This window comes from Ammospiza nelsoni, chromosome 14 (genome assembly GCF_027579445.1).
Source record: "Ammospiza nelsoni isolate bAmmNel1 chromosome 14, bAmmNel1.pri, whole genome shotgun sequence".
Taxonomy (NCBI): Eukaryota; Metazoa; Chordata; class Aves; order Passeriformes; family Passerellidae; genus Ammospiza; species Ammospiza nelsoni.
Window position 1 is genome coordinate 18,603,216 of NC_080646.1, and position 27,260 is coordinate 18,630,475.

General features: G+C 57.2%; 1 protein-coding gene across 2 annotated transcripts; it reads left to right on the forward strand.

Annotated features, from left to right (window-relative positions):
* The first annotated feature begins 1,744 nt into the window (after positions 1-1,744).
* On the forward strand, positions 1,745-25,750 carry RBPMS2 (RNA binding protein, mRNA processing factor 2). Of its 2 annotated transcripts, XR_009419413.1 has the most exons (9): positions 1,745-2,022; positions 13,477-13,554; positions 14,137-14,175; positions 14,676-14,738; positions 15,532-15,682; positions 16,241-16,389; positions 18,810-18,972; positions 24,239-24,308; positions 24,529-25,750. XR_009419413.1 is itself a non-coding variant. In XM_059482129.1 (8 exons), exons 1-7 carry the CDS (start codon positions 1,963-1,965, stop codon positions 24,299-24,301), a joined length of 603 nt encoding a protein of 200 aa, XP_059338112.1. In that variant the 5' UTR covers positions 1,745-1,962; the 3' UTR covers positions 24,302-24,308; positions 24,529-25,750. The 2 variants fall into 2 exon arrangements, 1 of the variants encoding a protein (XP_059338112.1); XM_059482129.1 differs by lacking the exon at positions 18,810-18,972.
* Positions 25,751-27,260: the final 1,510 nt, after the last annotated feature.

Genomic DNA, 27,260 nt, shown 5'->3' on the forward strand with positions numbered 1-27,260 from the left:
AAAAGAAGCAGTCACTTTGCCACTGTGTGAGGGCTCCATATACAAACCAAACCCTCCGTGCTGCATGCAAACAGCAGCTGCTGCTGAAAGCCAGAACCTAGAAAGGAGGGGAACATAAAGCTGATGCTCCCAGGGGATGTTTCTTCCCCTCCAATACACCTCCTAATTCCTGTGATGGAATTCCTTGGCCCCACATGCTCTTGGCTGTGGCACCACCTCGGTGATGGTGTTTCCTGCATTGCCAGTCTGGAGCCAGACTCAGAGTGCTGTGGTTGTGCTGGACAGTGCTTGTGCATGGGGATGGCTCAGTTTGGGGTTACATTTTCACAGGGTGCCTCTCTGCAGCCAGGTGGCAAATGGAGTCAGAGGCTGGGGCTCGAACAGGGCAGTGGACCCAGAGGTGCTGGGAACTCAGCTGTGGTTACCCCCAGCTAGGCTCACACCTCTTCACAACATTCACATGAGCAAATCCACATATCCCTGAGCTCCTGCTGGAATGACACTGTCACTCAGAGCCAGGAGTGGACTCAGTTTGGCTTTGAAGTGACATTCAGTGCCATGGGGACAGCACAGGTGTCTCCAGCCCGGCCAGTGGAGGACAGGGAACAAATTTTGGCTTTTGCAGTTTGAGGAGGCTGTGGGACACCCAGGGCAGGACAGGGATGATGTTTCCCCTCTTTCACCTGGCCTCAGTGCTGGGGAAGAAGCACGGGCCGGGCACAAGAAATGCTGGTTAAGACAACAGGGCTCAGATCCCTGGACATCTCTCACTCAGCAGGGTGACCCAAGCTCTTGGGTTTTTATACTTATAGCTCACATAGGACCAAGCTGGGGGCTGCAGTATGGAGGAATGTTTATGTATTTCATTTTCTGCTCATGTTATCCAACCACAGGCTGTGCTTTAGGATGTGGCCAACTGGGCACCCATGTGGGCAGGGAGAAAGGAAAGAAGATGGATAATGAGGGTGGTGAGCCCCTGGCTCAGAAAAGCTGTGGCTGCCCCATTCCTGCAAATGTCCAAGGCCAGGTTGGATGGGACTTGGAGCAACCACGGCAGGGGGGTTGAACGAGATGAAATTTAAGGTCCCTTCCCACCCACACCACGCAGGGATTCCACGATTCTGTGCCTCAACCCTGCTCCTCCTCTCCGGCCCAAGATCAGGGCTTTGCACACAGGGATGTCCATGAGGATGGTTGTGGGGCTGCCCAGTTGTCCCTGCTGTCCCCAGGGCACCGGGGATGCTGTCGGGGCAGATTTGGGGCTGCTCTCCTGAGGCTCAGGGCCGCTGTCCCGGAGTTGCAGGATCCCCGTGCTGAGCTCCCAGGGCTGCCGTTCTTGGGGCTCGGGGCTCTCGCCGGGGGTCACAAGGATGCCGTCCCGGGGCTCTCTGACCCCGGCGGGGCTGAGCCGCATCTCCCCGGCCCGGGGATGCGCGGAGAGACCGGCACAGCCCCGCCGAGAGATCAGAGCCCGGCGGACCCTTTAAGAAAGTCGAAACCCGAAAGTTCATCAAAGTTGACAAAGTTTTTCGTGGAAAGGAGGGGAAAAAATAATTAAAATAACTCGAGCCCAACAACAAAAAAAACCCTCCCCGCGGTCCCGGGGGGCCGGGCCGGGCCGGGATTGGCGGCGTTGGCGGCCGGGGGCGGCCCCGGGCGGGGCAGGCGGGCGGGTCCCGGCCCCGCTGCTCGGTGCGCGGCGGCGGCACCGGGAGCGGCGGCTCGGGCTGGGGCTGGGGCGCGTCGGCCCCGCAGCTGCGGCTCGTTGCGCTCCGCTCGGCCCCGCTCCGCCCCGCTCCGCCCGGCCCTTAACAGCGGCGCCGTCCCGGGCCGCCGTATGTGAGCCGGGAGGGCAGCGCCGCCCCGCACCGCCCCCGCCACCAGCACCGCACCGGCACCCGCACCCGGCTCGGCCCTCGGAGCTCCGGAGCAGCCGGCACACCCCCGCCCCGGCACCCCACCATGAGCAACCTCAACAAGGACACCGAGCACACCAACGGCGGCGGCACCGTCGAGGAGGAGGTGGGAGCCGGGAGCTGCGAGCGGCGCCGGGACAGCGGAGCGGCCGGGGCTCGGGAACGGGGCCGGGGCTCGGGAACGGGGCTGGGGCTGGGTCAGAGCGGCGGCGGGGATGGAACGCCCGGGTGTCGGGGAACGGCGGGCGGAGCGCAGGCAGCGCCGTCGGGGAACCGCGGCTGGGGTACCGGGGATGGAGCAGGGCGGGATCGGGGACCGCGGACGGGAAGCGGGGAAGGAGCGCAGCGCCTCTTTGGGGAATAGAGGACCCGGTGTCAGGGCTGGAGCCCCGGGTCGTCGAGGAACCGGAGCCCAGACGCCGGGGCTGCTGCGGGCTGGGGAGCTGGGGCCAGGCTGTGGGAAACAGAGTACGGAGGTGCTGGCGAGCTGGTGCTGGAGTCCCCGGGCTGCCCTGAGGAGGGGCTGGGGCCGGGCCGGGCGAGTCCCGTGCTCAGCCCGGTGTCCCTGCAGCCCTGTGGGGCAGAGGGCTGGCAGGTCCCTGCTCCATCTAGCGCAGCCGGTGCCCGTGGGCATGGTGTCCTGTTGCCACGTCCCTGTAGCTGGAGGGCTCCTGGATCCAGCACCGTTCTGCCCGTGTGAGCTGCAAGGGAGACACTTGGACGATAGTGGAGGAGCCCCTGCCCTGCTCCGTGTGTGCTGGCAGCCTGGCTGGGGCTGCAGGACTGAGCTGACCTGCTGGCAGCCCCTTCCCCCAGATACCACTGCAAACCACAGCATGGATGCTGCTGGATTCAGGGCTGGGAAGGCTAATAAGGGTCAGTCCTCTGTAGCCACATGCCAGAGCTTGCAGCCCTCCACATTTGCACTTTGGCTGTTGGAGCCATTGGCTGATGCCATCACCGCACCCCTGGAGCAGGTATTGCCACAGCGGGTCACTAGCTGCCCTCCACCTTGGAGAGGGCTCTGGAAAATGCCTGGCCATGGCGACGTTTTGCTGCAGTCCTCAGCGCCTGGCGCTCAGCACCGGGGAGGTGCTCAGTCCCCTCCCCTCGCTGTCCTCCGTGCGCTCTCGCCGCCGCAACATGGCGCCTGGCTTGCTCCACCACCCACCGGGCAGCGCGGCCCGCACGCCAGCTGACACGGGGCCACCGTGTCCCCTGGGCTCCAGCCCCGGCCAGGGGGACCCGAGCAATGGCCTGGAATGGATTGGCAGGCGGTGGCTGGAGCGGTGCTGTCCGCAGCGTGGAGCAGGGCAGAGGCGATGCGCTGGTGCAATGGGATGGGGATGCTGTGGGTGGCGTGTCCCAGTGTCACCGGGTGCCACTGCTGTGGGTGGGCTGAGAGCCTGAGCTCCTGGGGCCCTGTGCCACACCTGGGGCCCTGTGCCGCTCCTGGTGGAGGGAGGTTTGGTACCTGGGGGTTTCACAGGCTGTGCATGAGCGCTCAGAAGATTCTATGCCGCTCTTCAATCCAATTATTGACTGGCGTTCACAGGTCCTTGAGGTTGGTGCCACTTGGTGAATCCCATCCCAGTGGTGTTGCTCCAGCTGGGCTGGTGCCTCACAGGTGGTGATCAGGTGAGCTCCTGGTGCTGGGCAAGAGCCAGTCTGTTCCCCACTGCCGGGTGGTTGTTTGGCAAAGCAGGTGCTGGAGCATTTCAGGAAATCCTCACCCTCTGGAGAGGCTGGTCCTCCCAGGAGTGGAGCTTGATGGCTGGAAAGCTGAGTTGAAGACGGCATCCCTGGGGAGCGTGCAGGGGTTGGACAGAAGGGGCTCCTGCTCTCCGATGTGCAGCCTCCAGGAGCTGCAGGGAGGAGCATGGTCTGCCCGCCCTGTTGGATGGTCTGTGTCCTTGCTGGGTGTGTCTGTCCCCCTGCACCCAGGGCTGCAGCAAAAGACCTGCCACCTGGGTTAGGCTGGGACTGGTGAGGGTTAATGTCCCCATCCCTGGTGGGGTTGCTGTTGGAAAGTCCTTTCTCCACCAGAATCCAACAGAAATAACGCTGTGGGTGGCGAGCACGGTTTGGGCTCCATGGTGGCTACCCTGAGCCTGCTCTGAACGCTTGTTTTCCCAGTACCTCCTGGCTGGCCAGGAGCTGTTCCTCACTGCAGAGCCTAGTGGAGGCATAAGGAGTGACCTTGTGTCCAGGATCAGCACGGTCTGGGGGCCCAAATTCTTGCCCAGAAGCTCCCCTTGATACAGAGGGATAAATACGTTCGGTGCAAAGTGGAATCCTTCAGTCCCAGCACATGCAGGAGGGTGTGCTGGAATATTTTCCCACACTGCAAGGATAACACTGCCAGATCCCGGCGCTGTGGACACTCCCCCAGTCCCCCCCACCACGCACCTCCTTCCCTGCCTCCCCACAGAAGGGCGCCGTGTGCCCCAGATACAGCGGGGCGAAGCTCCCAAATTCAGCCTCTCCCTTTATCTTATCTGCGAGCCCCTGGATCTCGCAGCAGCCGCTTCCTGGCGGGTGACATGCGGAGGACAGGAATGCCTCTCGCTCCTCTCGAGGTCGTTAACGGGAATGTTAAACAAACAGGGCCTAATGTCAGTCCCTGCTGTTCCTCACCAGACACCTCCCCAAACGCCATCCCTCCCCACTTGCTGCTATCTTCTGTTTAATTTTCCAGGCAGCCCAGGCACCAATCTGCGTGGCTGCATCTCTCCTGGCAGCCCCGAAGGGTAGTGTGGGACAGGCCTAGGTGCTGCACTCCCACCCCTGGGGCAGGCAGAGCTTTTTCCAGCAGCTGGAGGAGCTCTCATGCTGCCCGTGGACGCTGGGTGTTGTGGCCATGGCTGCATGGCAATCAAACCCGGTGTGTTCACCCTGCTCTCCGGAGCGCCCGGTGCAGAAATGTTGGTTCTACTCTAGAAATTAGTTCTTGCTCTGCTGGGAGGTCACTGGGAAGTTGTAGATGTGCCACGAGCAGGAGGGATCTGGAGCTGGCAGCTGAAGTCTGTGGTGATCCTGTGTGTCCTCCTGGCTGGTCTGAAGGGCCTGTTTGCAGCTCCATGGCTGCTGCTCTTGAGGTGGAGCTTGGGGATCCTGGATGCTGAAGGTGGGAAGTTTTAAATGTGAGGTGTGCTGGGAGAGCCCAGGTGAGGAGGTGGCTAAGCTCTGCCAGAGAGGGTCATCCTAGGAAGAAATAATTCCCTGTGGTAGGGTGAGGTCCTGGCACAGGCTGCCCAGAGCAGCTGTGGCTGTCCCATCCCTGGAAGTGCTCAAGGCCAGGCTGGATGGGACTTGGAGCCACCTGGTCTAGTGGAGGGTGTCCCTGTCCATGCAGGGGATGGAACGGAATGGTCTTAAGGATTCTTTCTGAACTAAATCTTGTGTAATTCTGTGATCTTCCCTGTTGGTCCGTGAAAGGCTGTGGGTTAGAAAACTCTGTGTTGGAGAGGCAGAAGACTCTTGGCTTGCAGACAGCCTCCTCAGTAGCAAATCCTACATCCCTTTTTCCTGAGCTGCCTGGGAATGCTGCTGGTGAGTGGGCTGTGTTATGTGCTGGATGTCTGTAGCACTTCATGGACTGGTGCCAGGCATCTCTTGACTTCTGTAATCTCTGCTTGAGTGGACCTAGATACCTCGTGCATGTGTGGATTCCAGCTCTGCAGCTGCAAACAAATAAGGTTAGTGTGAGTCCTGGAGTCAAATGTCTCCTCTGATGCTGCTCTTCACTGTGAGGAACATGAAGCTGCAGTAGTTACAATCACCACTTGTTAATCCTCCTGCACTTGGCCTGGCTGAGGCAGGACGGTGCCTCAGAGCTGTTTTCATGCATCCTAAAGCCCCCTAAGTGTTGGGTGCAGCTTTCTGTCAGTGACAGATTGTTGGCTGAGCAGACACCCTGGAGTCACCATGCACACAGGGGTGCTGGGAACTGCTGTGTTCCCAGACATCCTCTTGGTCTTGGGTTGAGCATGGAGTTGCTCTGACAGGAGGAGGGATGTGGGAATCTGCCCATTATCTCCTTGTGTCCTGTGGATACCCTTTCAAGGAGCTTCCTTCTCCTGTCTCACTCTCTCAAATCTCAGTTTCTTAGATGTGAGTCTGAGCGTCGACATCCCAGCTCAACTAGTCCCTGTGATGGGGTAATTTCTTTCCCCTGCCAGCTGGGCTATTAAATGAGACCCAGCTTCAGAATGAGTCTTCCTGAGGAGCTGCTGAGCAGCACTTTCCCTCCTTAGCCTCAGAATTAATGGATTTTTGGTGGTGCCTGTGGAAGTTAGGAAGGGCCAAACTCAATGGTTCCCTTTCTAGGTCTCTGCTTTGCCCTCACCAAACTAGGAAGGATGCCCTTTGAGATGTCTGGGAGACAACTAAGGCTTTGTGGTCCTTCCTCATAGCTCTGCTTGAGGATCTGGCACTGTAGGAATTCAAGACTCTTGCTGGAACTAATGTGGGAAGTTGTGGAGTGACTTTGCTGGTCTTGGCCGTTCCAGATCCCGGAGACTTTGCTGGTCTTGGCCATGCCAAGTCATGGAGACTTTGCTGCTTTTTCGGTCGCAGAGCAACTCTGCTGCCTGTTGTGGAGCTCTGCCTGAAATAAAGGCTTCATTTTGAAGCTTCATAGTGGCATGGCTGCAGAAGTGAGGTGGCTAGATCTTGCTACAAGACTCAGCATCTTCCTGCACCTGTGGGATAGTGGAAACCAGGTTCCCCCTGTGTGCCTGACCCCTGATGAGGGGCAGGGCAGTGGGGCTCAGCTCCAACACTGGAGCTGCTGACCCTGGCCCATAGTGAGTGTGATCCTGAGCCAGGCAGCACGTCTGATGAGGAGGGAGTAGTGGCACCTGGTGACCCTTGGCATGGCAGAAGTGGGTGCTACAGGCTTGGCAAGGGTGCTCTGGGTCCTGGTGTGCTGGGATGGCTGGAAGCCTGAGGGCCCAGTGGGTGACCTTACCCTTGTGGAGGTTCTCCAGCCCTGCTGCAGAGCCCAGGAGAAGCTGTGCAGGTGTTTGGGCTGGTGCCTGCCCTCCTGTGCTGCAGGGGGTGTCAGGTTCTTGCACTGCTGTGGGGCCAGTCGTGGGGCGTGTCTGTGGGTCAGAAGCTGTTGGATGTGTGTCCTTCCCATCTGCTCCAAGGACAGGAGTTCTGTCTCCCTCGATGTGTAGCTGCCCTGGGTCACCTGTAGCAATGGCCTGAAGTGCAACGTGGGCCATGGATTGGGAGAGATCAGCCAGAGGACATATTGTGGATTTAGGTGGGCACTTCTGGTCCATATTTTGGCAGCACAGCCCTTCCCTTCTCTCTAGTGGCGCTGTCTTGCTGAGAGCTGGGCTGATGCAATGTTGGCTTAGTCCTGGGGTGCTTGTCATCCTCCTGGTGTCCCCAGAGGTCTCTCAGTGTTGGGGTGACACTCCAATAAGTGCTGTCCACAGTGAGGAGCTGCTGTGAGCTTCCAGCTCTCCATCACCTGGGTTTTATGGAGCACTGGTTTGCTGGGCTGTGGAGGTACCTGACACGCTGCATGGGGCTGGGGCATGGCCACTGGTGTGCTGCCCAAATTGGGTTGGTTTGAGGAGAGATTCCTCTGTCTCTGGATGTGTCCTGGGAGGCACAGCACTGAGGAGTGCCCAGGAGTCATCCTGTGGTGGGGTGAGGCAGATACAGATGTGCTCAATGAAGGATCTGAGGTGAGAATGTTTCTGGTGAGGGTCCTGCTTACAGACCCATGTCTCCTGCCAGTCTCTGCCCTGGGGAGGAGCCCATTTCACCTCTGTCGAGAGCAGGTGCCTGGGTGTGGGCAGGAAAAGCTGCTCCATAGCAGGTAAAGCCCATGGCTCCAGCTGATGGTGACAGGTGTCCCCAACACCAGAGAGTGGCAAGTGAGGGTGTCTGCAGCCCAGGGCTCAGTGTGGTGGCTGGGTAGGACCAGCATGGATGTGAGTGTCCTTCAGCACGTTGGCTGTGGCACTGGTGCCTGTCCCCTCTTGGCAAGGTGATGAAGGCAGCCTGAGGGTGCTCAGCCAGCCCCTCCCTGTGCTGGGAGAAATGTCTTGGGGATTGTGGGGCTGACCTTACCAAATGTTCCATCAGCTTTGAGCCCCTGTTGTGGCCCAAACCCATCTGGGTGCTGCTGTCTTTGTGAGAGGCTGCAGAGACAGAGGTGATGGGACCTGATAGCAGGAGCAGGCATCATGGCCAAGCCACACCAGCAGAGCTTCCTCTGCCAGGCCAAGGTCTATTCTTGGGTGCTGTGCTGTTGTGCCTGGGTTTATCAGCCCCCATGTGCATCCTGCTCTCCCAGAGTGGGGCTGGTGCCTCTCCTGTTTCCCCCTTGTCAGAGTGTCTTCCTCCTCCCCTGACCACAGGGGTGGCTGAGCCCCGGTGACATCCCCTGCCTGATGTGGGGGAGAGGCTGCTCTGGCTGTGAGCAGCGTGGGACACCACAGCCTTGGGGACAGAATGCTGTACTTGGGCTGGCTTGTGGTCAGCCCTCTTTCCTCTGGGCTGGAGGGACGTTGGTCCTCGTGTGCCTTTTGTGCAAAGGCTGGTTTTGGGGTGAAATGCCTGAAGTGCTGGGGGATGTTCAAGGCCCTCTTTCCCCTCTGGGGATGGGTGAGCATCTTTCCAGTGCCTGGGAGGCTCTGGGCATCCGGGCTGGAGCAGCTCCCGATCCTTTGCCGGGGCTCGGTGCGATCCTGCAAGGGCAGCAGCCCCGGCTCTTGCCGCCTCTCCTCTGGCTGCTGGAGGGGAAACTGAGGCACGGAGCAGTGCTGTAGCCAGTTGCAAGCCCCTTCTCTCGGGATTCCTGCCCTGTGATGGAGGCTGCCCTGCTCGCCTGCCCAGCTGTCCCTCACACACCACACATCCCTCTCTCCCCGTTTTCTCCTCCTTGCGGTTCCTGGCGCTTCGTGCTGAGGACCAAACCAGCTCCAGGTTGCAATGGCAGGACTCTGCATCCCCAGAGACACCGAGGGGAGGATCCCGTCCCATTTTCCAGCCCCGCCAGTGCAGTCGGTGCGTTCCCCTCCCCGCAGCCCTGTTGTGCAAGCTCCCGTCCGTGCCTTATAAGTCGCGGCTCCGGGGCAGCGCAGCCCCGCCGCATTCCAGCGCTCTGGCGTCAAGTGGCCCTGGCGGCATCACAGCCACCAGCACCGGGCTCTGTGTCCCCTCTGGCCTCCCCGATAGCAGACAGGCACCCCACTGGGAAAAGCTGTGGGTCCATGTCCCTGTGGTCCATGTCCCTGAGCTCCTGGCAGCAGAATGGGAAGTGCCCTTGGGATGCTGTGGCAGAGCTTTGTCCCTGTCCTCATCAGGGTGGCACGGGCTGGTGGCACAGGAAGAAGGCTCAGTGGACGTGTTGGTGTGAACTAGTGGGAAATGGTTTTTCCTAGTTTCTAGGAAAAGCTGGTGTGAGACTGGGGTGGCTTCCTGGAGAGGGGAAGTGTCCAACAGCACAATGTGGGGGAGGCATTAGAGCACATTCCTGCCCTGCTGTGGGTCTTTTGGGAATGCTCTGTGGAGCTCATGCTGAAGTGCAAGCGCTGAGGTGTTTGAGGCAGGCAGCAAGCCAGGGAACAGTGGCATTGTCCCCTCTGTCCAGGCATGGGGTGGCCTTGGAGTGGTGCCTTAAACACAACCTGTGCTCAGGTGTCTCTGAGCCACTGCTGTGCTGCAGGTGCTGCAAGTATGGATCCAGGACCAGGCCAGTTCGGGGGGGCTGGAGTAGCCCAAGCTGTGCTGTGGGTGATGCAGTTAAAGGGCCGAGCTCTCCAGAGGGGAGGGTCAGCCTTGCTGGCTCCAGGAGGGGGATTTGGAGCAGTGCTCTAACAGAAAAACCCCAATCACTGCACCCTCAGGGTACCTGTGCCCTTGCATCAGACACTTCTGACATTACTCAACCCTTTTGTGGCTGCAGAGCAGCTCAGAACTCTCTTTTGAGAGCTCTTACTGCAAAGCAGCTGTGGCCAGGAGCTGTGGGAGCTGTGCTGGGGCTGTGGCAGCACAAGGCAGGTGCTGCTCCTTGGCTCCTTTGCAGCCTTGGTGTGCCCTCCTGGCTGTGCTGGCCCAAGGTGTGTGTCCCTTGTGCAAGGGCTGACACTGAGAACTGGAGGGTGAATGGTTTGTCCTGTCCCTCCTCCCCCTGCGTGGGAAGCTGTGCTGGGATCCTCCCTCTCTGGCATGGCCTGGATGGTCCTGTCCCTCCTGGCATGAATGCTGTTTTCCATGGCTCTCCTCCATCTCTATCAGGTGTTTGGGCTGGGGACATCCCCCGAGGGGAAGGGAGAATGTTTTCAGCAGGGCCTGCAGCAGGGTGACCCTGCTGGGCTGTCCCAGGTGAGGGCTGCTCCCTGTCCTGCTTCCCCCATGCCCGTGTGTCCAGTGCAGATCCCTGGGTGGGATGTGACTGCTCTCACCTGGCATCACAGCCTAAGGATGAGCAGAAGAACATGGCATTCCTGGAGATCTGCTCCTGCTGGATGTCTGCACGTGTAGTTTGGCCCAGGCAGTTCCTGGTCCAGCCCTGGATGGATATTTTTGATGGTGGTTTTGTTTGGTTTGGTGGTTTTTGTCCTGTGCCTTTCCCCCTGTGGGGAGGCTGGATTTGGTGTTGTGTGGCAGGGACCTGAAGCAGGGCATGTTTTAGCAGAGGTTATCCTGTTGTGGCATGCTGGATTTGTCAGCCCTGGGTAGTATCACTGGCCTCTCAAAACCTGCAGGACTTGGGCTGTAGGAGAGTCCCACTTTGGTAAATCCCCTGGAAGATGCTTGTCTAGACCCTGCTGCCCTCATCTACAGCTTCCTCTCTTTTGGGAGCAGGGGAAGAGGCTGGAGCAGGTTGCCCACAGTGCACAGGAGGCTCAGACTGGTGAGCTGCCTCCTGCTTTCCTCCTGTGGGGTAACCTAAATCTCCTTTGCTTTATTCCTGCTGTTGCAAGTGAGCTCCCTCTGGCTTTGCTCACTCTGTCCCTTGAGAATATTGCTCAGGTCTCCCACCAGCCTCACCCTCCCTTAATTAACTTGGTCTCCCTCTTTCCTTACCCTTCTCTAGATCACTTGTGGATGTGCTGAATTGCAGAGATAAAACCAGCTCCTTGGTCTTGTTGCTTCCAACAAGCCATTCTGAGCAGGGCCTTCCTTGGTTTGCCTTGAGCCCCTCTTTGGAGAGGTTGGCTGGTGGCATTTGGAATTGCCCAGGCTTTGGAGCAGTGGTAGTCCTTGCTGGGTGCTGTGGCTTGGCTTTCCAAAGCCTTTTCAGTGCTGTGGATGGTGACAAACGGGACTTGGGAGGCCAAAGGGAAACTTCTGGGCAGCGACAGGAAATTTCTTGCTCCTGTCCTTGGCAGCAGCTTATGGGGCTGGCACTGGGAGCCTGTTCCCTCTGACAAAGAGCTTTCCTGGGCTGTGTTCAGGCTGATGTGAGGGCCCCAGCTCTGGCTCCCCCTTCCCTGAGCCGCCACCATCTCCCATCCTGTCACGCCTGTCGCAAGGAGTTACCCAGTGACGCATCACGGGGCCATTTACAGCCCCAACAGGGATGTGGATTTCATCTGCTCAGAAGGAAAAATCCATTCGGGGGGCTGAGCGCACTTGGATCCTGAAATATTGAAAAGGGACAATGCTTTCACATGGCTGAGGCACATGTGTGCCACCACTCTCTGCAGTCCTCCCTGCCAGAGATGGCTGTGGGTCTGTTGGGAACGCTCTGTGGAGCTCGCGCTGAGGTCTTTGAGGCAGGCAGCAAGCCAGGGAGCAGTGGCATTGTCCCCTCTGTCCAGGCACGGGGTGGCCTTGGAGTGGTGCCTGAAAGCATCAGATGTGGGGTGGGATGGTTGGGGAGCCTGTCAGACTGAGCCGGGGCTTGGAAAGTGTTCCTGAGGGCTCCACGGGGCATCCTGCTTCCCAAGGCAGGGCTAAGCAAGAGTGTGCGCTAGGGGCATCCATATTGAAGGGTGAGGGGATGGGAAGGGTGCTCTGGTTCTGCTCCTGAGCTGTGCTGGGCCACAGAAGGCTCCTCACACTAATGGGGGACAGTGGCAGCCCTGAGTCTCAGCATGCACAGGAGAGCAGGAGCACCCCAAGCTTTCCACAGTCACTGTTCATCCTGAGGGGCTTTACCCTGGGAATGGGATTTGTCTGCCTGGGCACAGGAGCTCAAGGAGGTGAGTTTCCATCTGAAAGCAAGAGAAACTTCCCTGTGTGGTGGAGTCTCTATCTGGCTGCCCCCAAAGAATTACAGGGGCAGGGGCTCCTGTGTTTCCAGGTCTGCCTCCAGCCCAGGAGCAGGGCAAGCACATGCTTGGTAAAAGTTGCATTTGGTAGCTCCTGGTTTTGGATACAGCCCACTCTGCCTGGAGAATGGGAAATGGCTGAACAAAACAAAACAGGGAGCAGAGCCTATCTGCCCTGCAAACGTAATGGGGTCAGTCTGAGCTGGAAGCAGGCCAGGAGATGAACTCTGGCCTGGGGTTCCTGCTCCTTGTTCATATTGACAAGTGTCTTCATGACTTTGGTTGTGCATAACTTCCAGCTCTGTGCTGATTTACAAAAACCCTCTACAGCTCCATAAAGCTGCTTCCTATGGGAATGGTGCAGGGAGAAGGTGCTCATGGTGAGCCTGACTGGTGAGCAGAGTTCTCCCAGGCCGTGAGCCTTCAGCACTTTCTCTTCCTGGTGGTTCAAGTGAACTATTATCTATAACTTTAATGGATTATCTATTGAAATCCTCCCCTGGCACTGTGTTTTTTTTGCTTTGACATGAGTGTGTTTGGACTTGGTCCATGGTTGAACAGCCTGGGAAGAGCAGATGGCCACAGGGGTTTGACCCAGCACAGCTGCTCTTGGCTGGGCACAGCAGAAGAACTGCTCTGAGAGGGGGTTTGGAGCAACTCCTGAAGGGTCTGAGGTGTGCTGGGAAGGTGCTGGGATGGACCCAAAAACCTTCATGCAGTGATGTTCTGGGACTGCTACAGAAGTCAAAAGCTACAAGTGGGGCAGTGAGATGTTTCTCAAAATCGAGGGCTGTCTTTGAATTGGTGATGGAATTAAAGTGCCATGGTGGGTTGAGGAGAGGAGATCCAGTGTGGGATCTGGAGAAAGATCTGGAGAGAACTGCGGTTTGTTCTGGTCACTTTGGACCTTTGGGATGTGCCAAACTTGGTTCTTGTGGCAGTGTGTGGTCTTTGCCAGTTTAGCCATCATGCCCTGTCAGGCTGTGGGGCTGCTGTCCTTGCTGTCATCAACCCAGGCCACGGTGCCAGGGACTGAATTTTTGTAAAGGCATCAATCCTTTGAGGTGGAGGTCAAAGGGCTGGGTGTGTTTAATCCTGGACAACACTCCCTAATGCAGGGAAGGGTTAGTGGACCTTTGATGCAGGGTGTCCTGTTCTTAGTGCACTTCTGAGCTGGCTCTGTGCTCCTGCTTGGGCACCAGACATCTCAGTACAGCCGCTTGGGCACCAAACCTCACCAGACATCTCAGTACAGCCGCTTGGGCACCAAACATCACCGAACATCTCAGTACAGCTGCTTGGCCTCTCCCCAGGTACGGACGCTGTTTGTCAGTGGCCTTCCTGTGGATATCAAACCCAGAGAGCTCTACCTTCTCTTCCGACCTTTCAAGGTAAGGAGATCTTCAGATCTGGTTTTTGGAGGGAAAGATGCTGGTTTGTGGGTGACCTGGCACCAAAGCTCTGTCAGGGGAAGTAGGGATGGCATGGGAGCCTGAAGCCATGACTTGCGCTCAGCTGGAGCCTGCCATTGGAATTGTGCTGCTTGGTCAGCCCTGCTGCTCAGCTGGACCAGCCCTTCATTAAGGATGTGTCCTCATCCCCCAGACCCTCCATCCTTCTCCAATAACCACCCAGGCTGTCTCAGGGCACGTGGGGTTCCCTTCTCTGCGCTCCTCTGGCACAGGGAGGGTGCTCTGCTTTCTCCAGGCATTAGCCAGGGCAGGGTGCTCACCTTTGTAGCTGGATGAAGAGCTAGAAAATTGAATTCTTCCCCAAAGGGCCAGGATGGAAGAGCTAAAAGACCTGCTCTGTCCCCAGTCTTCTCTACTGGTGGAAAAGAGGTGTTACTGTCCTTGTTTCTACTGTGGCCCTGCCCTGGGGCCTGTGGAGCTCCTGGAGCTGTCGTGTTGTGTCTTGGTTGTAGCGTGGCCTCCTCAGGAGCCTGACACTGACTTGTTTCTTCTCTCCTGCAGGGTTATGAGGGGTCACTGATCAAGCTGACTTCAAAGCAGGTACCTCCTTCCAGCCTGGGTATTTTTGGCTTTTGCTGTCAAACTGGACATGCCAGGAGGGGAGAGGGGACAGATCCCATTCCAGTGTGTAATGCAGTGTCTGGGCCAGCACCAGCCACACTGAGGGGTTCTACTGACCCAGCATGTCCTGAATGTCTCCATGTCTCCTCCTGCTGCCCTGGGTGAGCCCTGAGGCTTCAGCCCCAAACCTTGTGCTGCCATCAGCCTTCCCTTCTGCCATGCTGGGGGCTTGTCAGGGTGAGCTGTGTCCCCGCATGTAAGAACACCAATCTTTTATGGTGGGAGCAGATCAGAGCAGGAATCTTGAGCCAATGCCCCAAGCTCTGCTTAAAGGTCCTGTGCAGCTTAGGATGGTCTCTTGTGCTGGCTGTCTGGGACAGAGGGGGTGGCAAGGCAGCCTGAGGAGCTGGAAGAGCCTCCCAAACTGAAATGGGTGCTGTTTCTTTTGGCCAAACTGAAATGGGTGTTGTTTCTTTTAGCCAGTGGGTTTTGTGACCTTCGACAGCCGAGCTGGCGCTGAAGCAGCCAAGAACGCCTTGAATGTGAGTACCCAAAGTGCTGGGGGCTGCAGGGCTGGGGCCAGGTGCCTTGCTGGGCCCAGAGTGAGGGCAGAGACAGGGCAGGGCATCTACCAGCGTGCCCTGGACTGTGAAATGGGCCTGCAGCATCCCAGCAGGGAGGCAGGAGAGCTGCTCAAGGCTGACATCAGCCTGGGCAAATGGATGCAAGCTGTCTCTGTGTAGTTTTTGACCACTGGAAGACAGCTCTGAGGGTGTGGAGACCTGCTGTGACTCAAGAAAATATGGTGAGGGTGGTCAGCATGGAAAGGACACCCAAAACGATGCCCATCCTGAAGGAGTGTTGGTGGGATCTGGTCAGCAAGACATGGTTCTGCTGTGCTGTAGACCTTGCCTTGTGCTTTGTGACACCTGCTAGTGCCTCTGCTCAGGCTGGCAGAAGGTGTAGATGGGAGCTCCCGCACAGATGGGGTTATTTCAATGCCAGTATAGACAGTTATCCCAGCTTCAGCTCACAGACCTTTCCTGAGCCATGTTGATATGCATCCCTGCTGTAGTGGTTGGTGAACTACACATAAGGAGCAGAACTGTGTCCCTCATGTTGGAAATAGTGGTCTAATGTTAGTCAGGCCAGCTAGAAGTAAAAATAAAAGTACATGGGAATTTGAGTGTTGCAGTGAGGTGACAAAAACCTGGGCACGTGACTGCAGAGTGGTGGCCTTGGTTCCTCAGCTGGCCTTTGCCCCATGAATAACCACAGCCTGTGCTTGGGCTGGAGCTCCACCTCTGAAAGGGCCCTGTGCTCTCTCTGTGACAGGGCATCCGCTTTGACCCCGAGAACCCGCAGACCTTGCGGTTAGAGTTCGCCAAAGCCAACACCAAGATGGCCAAGAGCAAGCTGATGGCCACCCCGAACCCCACCAACATCCACCCTGCCCTGGGTGCACACTTCATTGCACGGGACCCCTGTGAGTATGCTGGGAGGGGCTGGGGGCTCGTGGCTCCAACCTGAGAGAGGCCCAGCTCTGAGAATGGAGAGGAGCCCAGACCCACCTCTGAAATCTGCCTGGGGCAGGGAGGCCAGCAGGTTGGTGGAGCCACAGGACAGTAACAGGCATCTGGGCAGCCCAGAACTGTTGGGACATGAAAGTTGATACTATAAATCTTTTAAAGCATCCCTAAATGTGAAGCATAAAGGATGAGTCCTGTGCCATCACCCTCTGTGTAGCCTGGTGGGCTGAGTAGCCCTGCTGAGGCTTATGGGGTGAGCTGTAATGTGGCTCTGAGCTCCCTGCCCTGCATCCTGTGGCTGCTGTGTGGACCAGTGTCCAGAGCACATGTGGGGCTGTAATGTGACACATTCCTGGGTTCTCCTGTCGAGGCTGAGGCTGGAGGAGCAGCTTGCACGCAGATTTTATACCTGATCAAGGTGGCAGCGCAAAGCTGTAGCCTGGGGTGGGGAATCCAGAGCCTGTCCCCAAAGCAGGACAGTCCTGGGACGCTGTCCCCTGTCTCCCCCTCCTTAGATGACCTGACTGGAGCAGCTCTCATCCCGGCGTCCCCGGAGGCGTGGGCTCCCTACCCGCTGTACACCACGGAGCTGACCCCGGCCATCCCCCACGCCGCCTTCACGTACCCGGCGGCGGCAGCCGCGGCCGCCGCTCTGCACGCTCAGGTGAGTCTGTCCCCGTCCCGAGCCGGGCTGGTCCCTCCCGTGTCCCCTCCAACCCCGCGGGCCGCGCTTGGCCGCCCCCGCCCCCTGCCCTCTGCACCTTGGCTCCGCTGCAGGGCAGCCCAGCGAGGGCTCTGCAGGGAGAGCAGGCAGGGCTGGCTGGGGATCTCTGACCCCGCAGTCAGGGCTCCATTTCTGGCTGTTCCTGGAGGAAATGCTTCCTGCACGTAACATAGCTGTGAAATGTCATCCCGAGTCACAGCAAAAGCAGCAGAGCTCAACTGAGGGGCTCAGCCACATTCCCAAAGCTGGAGGAGGGTGTCCTGCAGGAGATAAGTGACCAGAGCCTTGCCAGAGTGAGGATTGTGATGGAGCAGGCTGTTAGCCACCCTTGGTACAGGCCAGTGAGGAGAGTCATTCCATGCATGAGCCCCTGGAGGTGCAACAGCTACCTGCTCTCCCCAGGTTTGCCTGCTGACACCTGAGGATGTAGGGTTGCCTATACTGATCTGGCAGATGCTTTAATGTACAGAGACCACACAAACCTTGAAACCATCAACGTGCAAAGTGAAAGTCAAAACAGAGTAGCAGTGTCCTGGTTCCAAGTCGAGGTGCCTGGTTTGAAGCCCTTGTCCCTCCCTGCTCAGTGTGACCAGCCAGCTGTGCTCTGCCTGCTTCTGTGGTGCCATGGGAGACTGGGGCACTGGGACTGAGCACTGGGGCTTAACCTCTGCTCTCTGCCCTGCCAGGCAGGCTGTTGACTCCTACTCTTCCCTGCCTGAGTGGAGAGCAGGAGGAGCTGTGTCCTCTCCCCTTGCTGTCCTGGCTGGCAGTGAGCTCTGTTGGGCCCCTCCTGTTGCTTCCTGCAAGCTTTGTGATGGTAACTGCCCAGCTTCGAGCCAAGCTTGCTTCCCAAATGCCATGTGGGGTGGATGCCAACTCCTGTCCTCTGTCCTGCCCCTCTCACACTTGCAGATCTCTCCTTCTGCCCTTCTACAGGTGAGCTGTTGTTGGGCTGAAGCTCCAGGGGGGTAGGGAGAAGCACATTGGGGTTCAGGACAGGACCAGGAGGAGCACTGGAATGTTCTTCCAAGGACCTCCAGAGCCAAGCTGCTTCTTCACTGGGAACGTTGTGCTTGCTGGTGTTTTCCAGGAGTTGGTGGTGGTGCCCACACCTATAGGGCAGTGCTGTGCTCCTCAGTGGCCCAGGAGAGAAGTGTCTCCCTGCCCCTTGTGTGTGTAGGGTGGTGGTCAAGGCTGAATTGTCCCTGGAAGGGAGGACCAGGAAAAATCAACCCCTCTGGCCTGGCTGAAGTGGTTGAGGGAGGTGAAACTTTAACTGCAGTTTCTTCCAGGGTGGTCAGTGGTGACTGTGTAGGGACCCTGAGTGTGAGGGTTAGACACCCAAACTTCATGGTGCAAAGTTGGGGAGAAAAGTCCACTTTTCTGGAGGGTATTAAGGAGGCCTCCAGCTGCTTCTTTTCCTTCTGGGTCTTAGTTCCTGCCCTCCACCTGGTGAGCTGCTGGTTTCTGGCCTCATCCTAAGACCTGAGGAGCTCCCTGTGTAGGTAGAGCTCCCTGTCCAAGGGTGGTGATGGGCTCCAAGCCTTAGGGAGCTCCCTTAGTGCAGCCCTTCCAGGCTGTTTTCTCTTTCCCAAAGAGGCTGCTGGGCAGTCCCAGCCGCTCCTGGCTGTGCTGAGCCAGTGCTGACCCTGCAGGGGCATGTCCTGGCACAGGATATGTTACCAATAAAATTTACTGGGGTTAAACATTACTCGTGCTGGCAGCTCTGGGCTGGAGCCCTGTCCCTTGCAGAGCTGAGGGTGGAGCACAGCAGGGAGACGACTTTTGCTCACAAACTGGGCTGAAAGCTGTGCCCTTAGCCCCGTGTGCTGAGCCCTCTGCCCTTGCTGGGAGGGACTGGCTCACTCCTGTGGTGGGCTTATGGGTCAGAACAGTCACAGCTCTTCCTCCTGCTGGACTGGTGCTGGCTGCAGGGCATCCATGGGGATGGCCAGAGCTGCAGCAGCTCCACAGTGATCAGCCTTGAGGATGTAGCTAAACCAAGGTCTTGTCACAAGAGATTTCAACCTGAAGGGCTCATCTTCTTGCAGAGCTGAGTTCAGCAGCGGGGAGAGGAGGAGGCCTGGCCTGGCCTCCTGAAGAGCTGCCCCGAGGGCTGGCAGGAGGGATGAGGGGAAGGAGGTGGTGAGAGGCTGGCCTGGCCTCGGGAACCCTTGGTAAGCCACTCCCAGCTTACTGGGATGTCCATGCCTTGGCACTGCTCCAGGCAGGCACCAGGCTGCTGCAGCTGGGACTGTAGCCTGACCCTGCTCCTCCGGGGACTCTGCTGACTTTAAGATTGTCCCATCTGCCTTCCCTCCCTCTCACCCTCTCTCAAATCCCTCCTTTGATGTCCCTAGTGAACTCCAGCCATGATGCCAGCGCAGGCTAGCCCCGAAGCTCAGAGCTGTCCCTGGAGATGGGACGCCCTAGTGATGCCTTATTGCAGCTAGTGGAGTGGCTGTACCACAGCTCCATTCCTAGAAGTGTTAAGCATGATGGCAGCCACGTCTGGAAAGACTGGTAAGGTAACCATCTCTCCTCCAAGGTGCACTGTGGGATTTGCAAGCTTCTGCCCATCTCTGTAGCCCGTATCTCCTTGGCAACCCAGTGCATGGGCCTCACGCTACCCACCCACCAGAGCCTGGGGAATGAGATGCCAGGCCTTCTTTCTAACCCACATCTCCAACTTGGCAGCACATGACATGGCGCACACAGCATGGCACCATCTTACATCAGCTCCTCCAGCTGGGCCAGCCTCAGCCAGGCCCTGCCTGGGAGGGGAGCAGCCTGGTTGGGCTGGGGCAGACACCACCCTGCCACCCAGCCTGAAAGAAACCTGGTTTCTCCCCAACCTCGACCCTTAGAGGGCAACCAGAAGTACACCTTGACCTCACTCCTGGCACACGGTGGGGGAGGTGAGTGATGTGGTAGTTGATAGCACACGACTAAATTTTAGTGGGCACCATAGACAACAGCACTTGCCGGTCACTTTGTTCCAGAATCGCCTCCCGGGACAGACCCTGCCCTGATCGTGGGTCTAATCTCACTGCTTTCCTCTCTGGTAATGGAAATGGAGCCCAGTTCCTCCCTGGAGTTTGACTTCCCTCTTGCAAGCTGAAATCCCAGGCAGGACCCAGGTTGTGTGAGCTGTAATGGAGGGAATCAGCAGCCTTGGGAGAGAGGGGTGTGTGGTGTAGGACACTGGGAGCTTGGGAAGAGGGAAGGGATGGGACTGGTTGGCAGGGGGATGGTTGATGGTGTGACTGAAGGAAATGAGCCCTGGTTCAGTTCCCCCTGCTGTGGTTCTGAGCAGACCTTTTCCTCTCTCTGTGGAAGTGATGATAAGAAGAGAAGCCACCAATGATGAGGGGCCAGGTCTGCCTTTGCCCCTCACAGTTTTCTGAGTTATAATTTTCCCTCCTGGGAAGATGTGAAGAGCTTGACACAGGCACAGAGACATTCATACAGCTTGTCTTGTTCTGCTTGGTCCTGGTAGACAGAACTGTCCATTGCTGGTAGGATGGAGTTGGGCTGCACTGTCTCTGAGGTGGAGCCACTGGTTTGGGGTGCCTCTATACCAGGCTGTGAGTGAGCAGCAGGGGATGCCAGGGCTATTCATGCTCCTAGAACTCTTCTGCAGAGATGCTTCCAGCTGTGGCAGCACCCATGGGGGCAGGACTTGCTGTGGGAAGCAAGTTGGATGCAGGATTGGCCCATGAAAACATGGCCACAGGGTGTTGCTGGGGACACAGCTGATGTGTTGGAGTCCCTGGTGGGTGTTTCCAAGGCAGTCAGCCAGGTCAAGGCCTGAGGGCATACAGATGCCAGTATTTTTGGGAGGGGGCTGCCCAAGGTTCCCTTGAAGCATCTCCTTGAGGAGATGGCAGAAGTGGTCTCTGGTTCTGGGTCCAAGTGAGTGGTGGGTGGAGGGAGCAGTCCTGCATCGTGGCTGTGTGGTTATGCAAGAGCCTGGAAGGACCTTGGGACTTCCTGGTGCTGGTTGAGGCTGATCCCATTGATGAAAGCAGAGGTTGGTCCCATAACCCCTTTCCCTTGCAGGGGAACAGCTGACAGACCCACCCTAGACTGGAGACAGGATGAATTTTCTGTTCCTAATAACTTGCTGCCTGTTGGTGCTGTCGTGTAGGGACTTCCCAGGATTATTTCTCTCTGGGCAAGCTCCAGAGATGTGAAGCCTCTTGTTCAAGGTGTTCATGGCTGTGGCAACTTTCTAAACTCCAGTGACAGTGGTGGCATAGCTAGCCAAGCAGCCCCCAGCCAGCAGTTCCCTCCTAGGCAGGGAGAAGAAGGCAGGAGATGCTCCTGAGTAGCTGCCCTTGATAAGTGGTGGTGAAAGGGACTGCTGGGCCATCAGAAGACACTTGTGGCCAGCAGTGGCTCTCCCTGACTGGCTGAACACAAAAGAAAATAACACAACTTGCTGTAAAAAGGGAAATGCTTCTTTGCTGCAGTCTCAGAGAGGGGTGTTTGTCCCTGAGCTATAGGAGTGCAAGGTATTGAACTGATGGATGGATGCACACCTGTTAAAATGTTCCTGAGAGGATGGATCAGTGCCTGCCTTGTCCCAGATGCTCCTTGCCCTGCTGTGGGATGGTTGCTGATCCTCACCAGAGCTCCTTGGGGAGATGCACGGGCTGGATCCCACTGCATCTGGTGCTCTGGTCCCACACCAGCCCCTGAGGGACCTTCCAGCAGGTGCCAGGGTGCAGTGCCCACTCTGGGGTGGGTGTGGATCTCTCCAGGCTGAGCATCTAAGCAGCACCAGTGAGGATGTGCTCTGCACTTCAGCACCTTGGCAGCAAGATGCAGCCCTTAGATGTGTTGTTTGGATCTCCCTGGAGACCATTCCAGCTGTAGATAGGTCAGAGCTCTGAGATGCTGGGGCTGGCTGCAGACCTAGAGGTAATAAGGAGGAAAGGCGGGTCCTCCAAGCCAAAGGTGCCCTGAGGAGGGTCCTGTGTGTTTGGGCCTTGCTCCACCTCTTCTGAAGGATTTGCCCTCCCTGAGGATGGTGGACAGTTGGATACTTAAATTCTGAGGGCAATTGGGAGAGACAAAGGAGGTGTTGACAAGGAGAGTGAGGCTCTGATGGGCTGTTTCTCTGCCCCATTTATAATTTCATTGTGACTTTCAGGCAGGTGCTGGTGTTGTGCTGCAGAAAGGGAGAGGTTCCTGCCTCTGGGAGGGGTGGCAGGCAGAGGCACACATTTCTCCTCTCCAGCTGTTCCTGGGACAGATGTTGAAGGCTGCTGCAGTTGGCCAGCAGTGGCTGCCTCATCCCTGTGAGCAGGAGATGCGTTGGTGGTGTGACCAGACTCCTTTCCAACTGTGAGCTAATGCCTCTCCAGAAACAACAGTGTCTCTTCCAGTAAAAACCTCTCTTGCTCTGCTTTCCTCACCCAGTGCTGAACATCTCCATCAGTTCTCAGCTTCCTCCTTGATGGATGTAGTATTTGGAGGAGTGTGAAGAGAAAACTGCCTAGAGCGTGTCCTCTTGGCTATCTGCTCCCTCTAATCCAGTGTTTTCTGCTGGCTTTGGGAACTTCCCCCCTACTGAGTTCCTGCCTCGTCCCATCAAGCCCTTAATCTTTCCGTGGGCTGAAAGGCCTGGCAGGTCACCCCCTCCCCCTGCCAGCATGTCAGAGCCTTGGGCTGTACCCAGGATTGTCACATCTGTAGCAGCTCCTGCAGGGCTGGGCTGTGGGGCCGCGGTGGCTCAGCTGGCTGGGTTTGGTGTGTGAGCACTGCAGACCTGCAGGAGGAGGGCAAGGAGGGGTGGTCCATTGCACTGATGGTTTAGTGGCCATGAACTACGAGCTAATCAGCTCAGAACAGAGCTACAGTGCATGTTTTAAGAGCAAAGCAGCACTTCTGTTCAAAGTGCTGAGGTTCTGCAGCGGGGGCAGAAGGTGGCTCTGAGGCAGGATGGAGGGCACCAGGCTGGGCTGGCTGTGCATGGCCTGGCTGTGCTGCTTCTCCAGCCTGCATGGGGCGGAGGCAGCTCTCAGGGTTAAGCTCTTGCAGCCTTGTGAAGGAAGGGGGAGTTTCCTGTGGGCAGGAGGAAACTGCTTCCAGCTGTGGGAGACACTGGCCAGGGAGCACGGCTGCAGAGGAGATGTGGCTCAGCTGAGCAAGCTCCTCCTGGTGACAGGGACAAGGAACCCCTATCCTTGCTCTGGCAGCTGCTGTGGTGGCCCTGGAAGGTGTCAGTGATGCTGCTGCCCATGCCCAGCCTTCCTGGGTGGTGGCTGTGCACAGTGACTGGGCAGCAAAGGTCCCTCTCCAGGCTAGAGGAGAAGGGAAAGGACACTCTGGGTAGCACTTTGGTGCTGGCACCAGGTGGGACTCCTCACTGGGGAGGAGGGTCTCCATGTCCTTGATTGCCATGGCTGGAGTGACTGGGATGCTGTGCCATGGAGTGAGGTATGGGCTCAGCTGGGAGCTGATTTAGGGACACCCCCTTGCCTTGTGAAGGTGTCTGGCAAGAGCCCAGCAGATGATGGAACCATGGAATGGTTCGAGTTAGTAAAGACCTTAAACCAATCCCATTCCACCGCCATGCCATGTGCAGGGACATTAGACCAGGTTGATCAAGTCTTGCCCAAGACTGGCTTTGTTCTGAGCTGATGAGAGGCTCCTGTGAGGACAGAGCTGCTGCTGACTGGCAGGGCTCAGTTAGGAGAGGGACTTGAGGCCCATGGCTCGTGTGGCTGCAGTTCCTGGCACTGCAGTCCCAATGGGAGAACTTGGGATTCTGTTCTCCCTGTGGTGGGGGGAACTTGGCCACTGCAGGCAGCAGTGCAGAGGTTGTGGCAGCCTGCTGCACATCCTTGGGAGAGGAGCTAGGCTTGTTTGGGAGAGGGGACAGCTGTGCCAGGATGAATGGGACAAGGGGAATGGCTCACAGGGGGCTCCAGGGGTTTTTTTCTGCCACTTTTCTGCCCATCTTAGAACCAGGTCCATCATTGTGCTGGTTCCCAGCCCTGAACGTGCTGGGGCTGTGCTTCTCTCCTGGTGGCTGGGGAGGGAGGACTGAGGGGTGGCTCCAGCAGCAGGACCAAGCTCCAAGCTGCAGTTGCTGCTCCTGCTGCTGGATCAGTGCTCAGTCAAGTGCCATGGGCTTGTCTCCTCTGCTGTCAGGCTTGGAGCTGCTGATGCAGCCCAGCTGGACACACGGGCCCTGCTGACCAGATGGGATCATCTGGATCTCCCAGGCTGTGGGCTGGGTGTTGCCAGCTCATTGTGTCTCCTAAGGGGCTGGAAAGTGTCTGTTCAGCTACTGTCCCTTGTTTGTTTGTTTGTTAGGTCCCCATCCAGCCATTTCCTTGGCAAGGAGCAGGTCTGAGAAAAAGATGTGGCAACAAGCACCTGCCTCCAAGGCTTCCAGAGGAAGCCTCCAAGTCTTGCTGGTTTGCAGCTCTTCCAAATTCTTCCTATGCTGTGGTTTGCCTGGAGCCACTCCTGGTAGCAGAGTTGGGGCTTGGAAAGCTCCATGGGCATCTGCTGTAGTAGATGAGCCACTGCTTTCCCCCTTCATGTCCTTTAGAGATTGTCTGGTTTTAATGTGTGCTCTTGAGATCCTCCTTTGGCTGGCTGAGGGTGGAGCTACTCAAGGAGTATTTGGAGCTCACCCTGGAGCCTCCTTTCCCGTGCTGGAGACATCTTTGCTCCATGGACCTTGCACATGGCTTGGAGGAGCTGAAGGTTTGTGCTCTGGCTGAGGTGATCCTGGATCATGGACCTCTGCCGTGGCTTTCTTTTCCAGATGCGCTGGTACCCTCCCTCTGAAGCTACCCAGCAAGGATGGAAGTCTCGTCAGTTTTGTTAGTTCATTAGTAAGTAATTAATTACTCTTGGAGTCAGGTCTTTGTCTTGCTCTTCCTTGGGCTCTTGTGGGGAGGAGGGATGGGAGCTTGGGCTCAGCCCAACACCCACCCAGGGATGTGGTTGGGTTTCCTGGACGGGAGCAGGGAGGACCCCCAAGCCCTGGGCAGGGGTGGAGGCAGTGGGGGACCCTCAGGACATGGCCCTGCTCACCGTGCTCCTCTCCCACAGTGTCTCTCTTGGGCTTGTGTTCCTCCTCCCTGCCTCTCCACAGCGGGATGTGCCAGGGACGATCGCTCCCCTCCTCTGGATTGGGTACGTGACCAGAGGACAACGCGCCCGCCCCGCCGCGCTGCCCCCGGGGCTGCCAGCATCCCTTTCCCTGGACTGTGAAGCCATCGTGGCCCCAGCCACGGGCTGTGTGCTGCCTCCATCCCTCCCTCCATCCATCCCCAGGACCTCCTCCCTGCCTGAGCTTTGCCATCCGGCTGCACTGAAACCCAGCCGGGGCCAGGTCCTGGGCGTCCCCAGCTCCCCCTGCCCCGGGGGCAGCTCGGCTGAAGGAATCGAAAGGCAAAAATGGGTTTTGCATGTTTTCTGGCATGAATTAAAACACTTAACTTGTGTCTGTGTGAGTGTAAGTTTGTTTGTTCTAGCGTTTGTGTAACCGTTAGCAACAGGTCTTGGCCCAACGGATTGATCCATCAAGGTTTTCCTCTTGCTTCGGTGAAGACTTGGCTTTGAGAAATACTCACTGTCCTTGTCTCACCCCTTCTCCCACCTCTACCCTCCCCTCCCCAGGATGACCAGAAAAATTTGAAAAATGCTTTTTTTTTTTCTTTTTTTTAAAGTATGATGCACTGGGTTTTTGTTCTCATCCATTCTGCTTGTTTTAAAGTCAGGGTTATTATATTATTTTTTTCCTTCTTCAAACTTCTATATATAGAACAGCTGTAAAATATCTAACCTCTTTTTTTTTTTTTTCCCCACATTCTTCTGATTGGAGAGCATCTAGTCTTGCCAAATAATCAGCCATCCTTATGGGAATACCGAAAAAAAAAAAAAAAGTACGAGTATTTTTGTACCATGTGTAATAAGGAAATATTTATGCATCATAAAGAATTTCTTGTGTGTTTGTGTGCAATTAATTATTATTATTATTAAAGAGAAATTGTAATCCTGTAAGATAAGTTAATGTTTAGTTAAAAGCTTGAAAAATAAGGGTTGTCTTCTGTACCAATGATTCAGTCAGGCATAGTAAACGAGAAATTGTGCAATTTTTGTTTTAGCATCTTATTGCTTGGTATTGAAGTGCTCTAAGTATTATCTGACCATGGCTGTCTCGCTTGTATTAAAAGATTTGAGAATAAGTTGCTCTATAATTGCTGATCCTATGAGAATGTGAAACTGGATAATATATGAAATGCAACCAAAAAAAAAATATATATATCCAGAGGCTGCTGTGACTTTTTCTGTGGTCTGGGGTGTTTTCTTGTGGGAATGGTGTGGGATGCTGCAGGCCTGGCCTGGCCCCGTTTCCCAGGCTGGGAGGATGCGGGCTGCTTTGGGCTGCAGCTGAGGATGAGGAGCTGGCTCTTCCCTACCCCTGGGAGCAGGGCAAGCCCTGGCCTGGCTGGGGCTATGCTGTGGGGGTTGGTGGTGTGAAGCTCTGCTGGAGGCCTCTGCGAGGGCAGCCCTGAGCTCTCTTGGATGTTTTTGTTCCCCCTTCCCAGCGGCTGTGAGGCTGAGGCCTCTCCTCCGTGCCAGCAGAGCAGGAGGAGATCTCCATAGAAGGCAAACGCTCTCCACGGCTGGAGCGTTCCCTGTGCGCCCGCCCAGCTCCTGCTCTGCTGCCTGCGCTGCCCGACCTTCCTGAGGCCTGATCTGTACCTGCTGGAGCAGCGCTGGGAATGGCAGCCTTGGGCCAGAGTGGGAATCTCCTTGTAGGAGCCAGGGGCTGCTTGTCCCGCTGGGAATCTCTGTGCAGGAGCCCAGGGCCTGCTTGTCCTGGTGGAAATGGCAGCCCTGGGGCAGGGGCTGCTTGTCCTGCTGGGAATCTCCTTGTGGGAGCCAGGGGCTGCTTGTCCTGCTAGGAATCTCGTTGTAGGAGCCAGGACCTGCTTGTCATGGGGAGAACCTCCTTGCAAGGGTTGGGGCCTGCTTGTCCCTGTTGGAATGGCAGTTCTGGGCCCAGGGCTGCATGGCCCAGTGGGAATCTCCTTGTAGGAGCCAGGGCTTGCTTGTCACGGGGAGAAACTCCATGCAGGAGCCTGGGGCCTGCTTGTCCCAGTGGTAATGGCAGTCCTGGGCCAGGGGCTGCTTGTCCCGCTGGGAATCTCCATGTGAGGGCCAGGGGCTGCTTGTCCCAGTGGGAATCTCTGTGCAGGGGTTGGGGGCTGCTTGTCCCCATGGGAATGGCAATCCTGGGCCAGGGGTCTGCCTGTCCTGGGCCGGGGGCTGCTTGTCCCGCTGGGAATGGCAGTCCTGAGCCCAGGGCTGCTTGTCCCGGTGGGAATCTCCTTGGAGGAGCCGGGGCCTGCTTCTCCCGCTGGGAATCTCCGTGCGGGGCCCGGGGCTCTCCCTGCGGTGCCCCAGCGTCCCCATGGCCCGGCTGGCTGACCCCTGTGTGGGGCACTCCGGAGCCTCCCACGCAGCTTCCCGCCCCAGGGATCAGTGTTTTCCTCCCTCCCTAGGCCTTCGAGGGCAGCGCTGAACGAAAGCAAGGCAAAAAAAAAAAAAAAAAAAAAAGAAAAGAAATTAGCAAAAGAAAAAAGGCAGATCTAAAAATAGGCGGCCTGGCCCCCGTGCCTGGGAATGGAACGGAGCGAGCGCTGCTGCTCCGGGAAGTGACTCGCTGTGGGGCTGCCCGCACACAGCAGGCTGCCAGCCCCTTCCCATGGGATCCCCCACCCACAGCCCGAGCTTTGGAGCTCTGCCTTCATCCCGGCTCCCAACCCCATCCC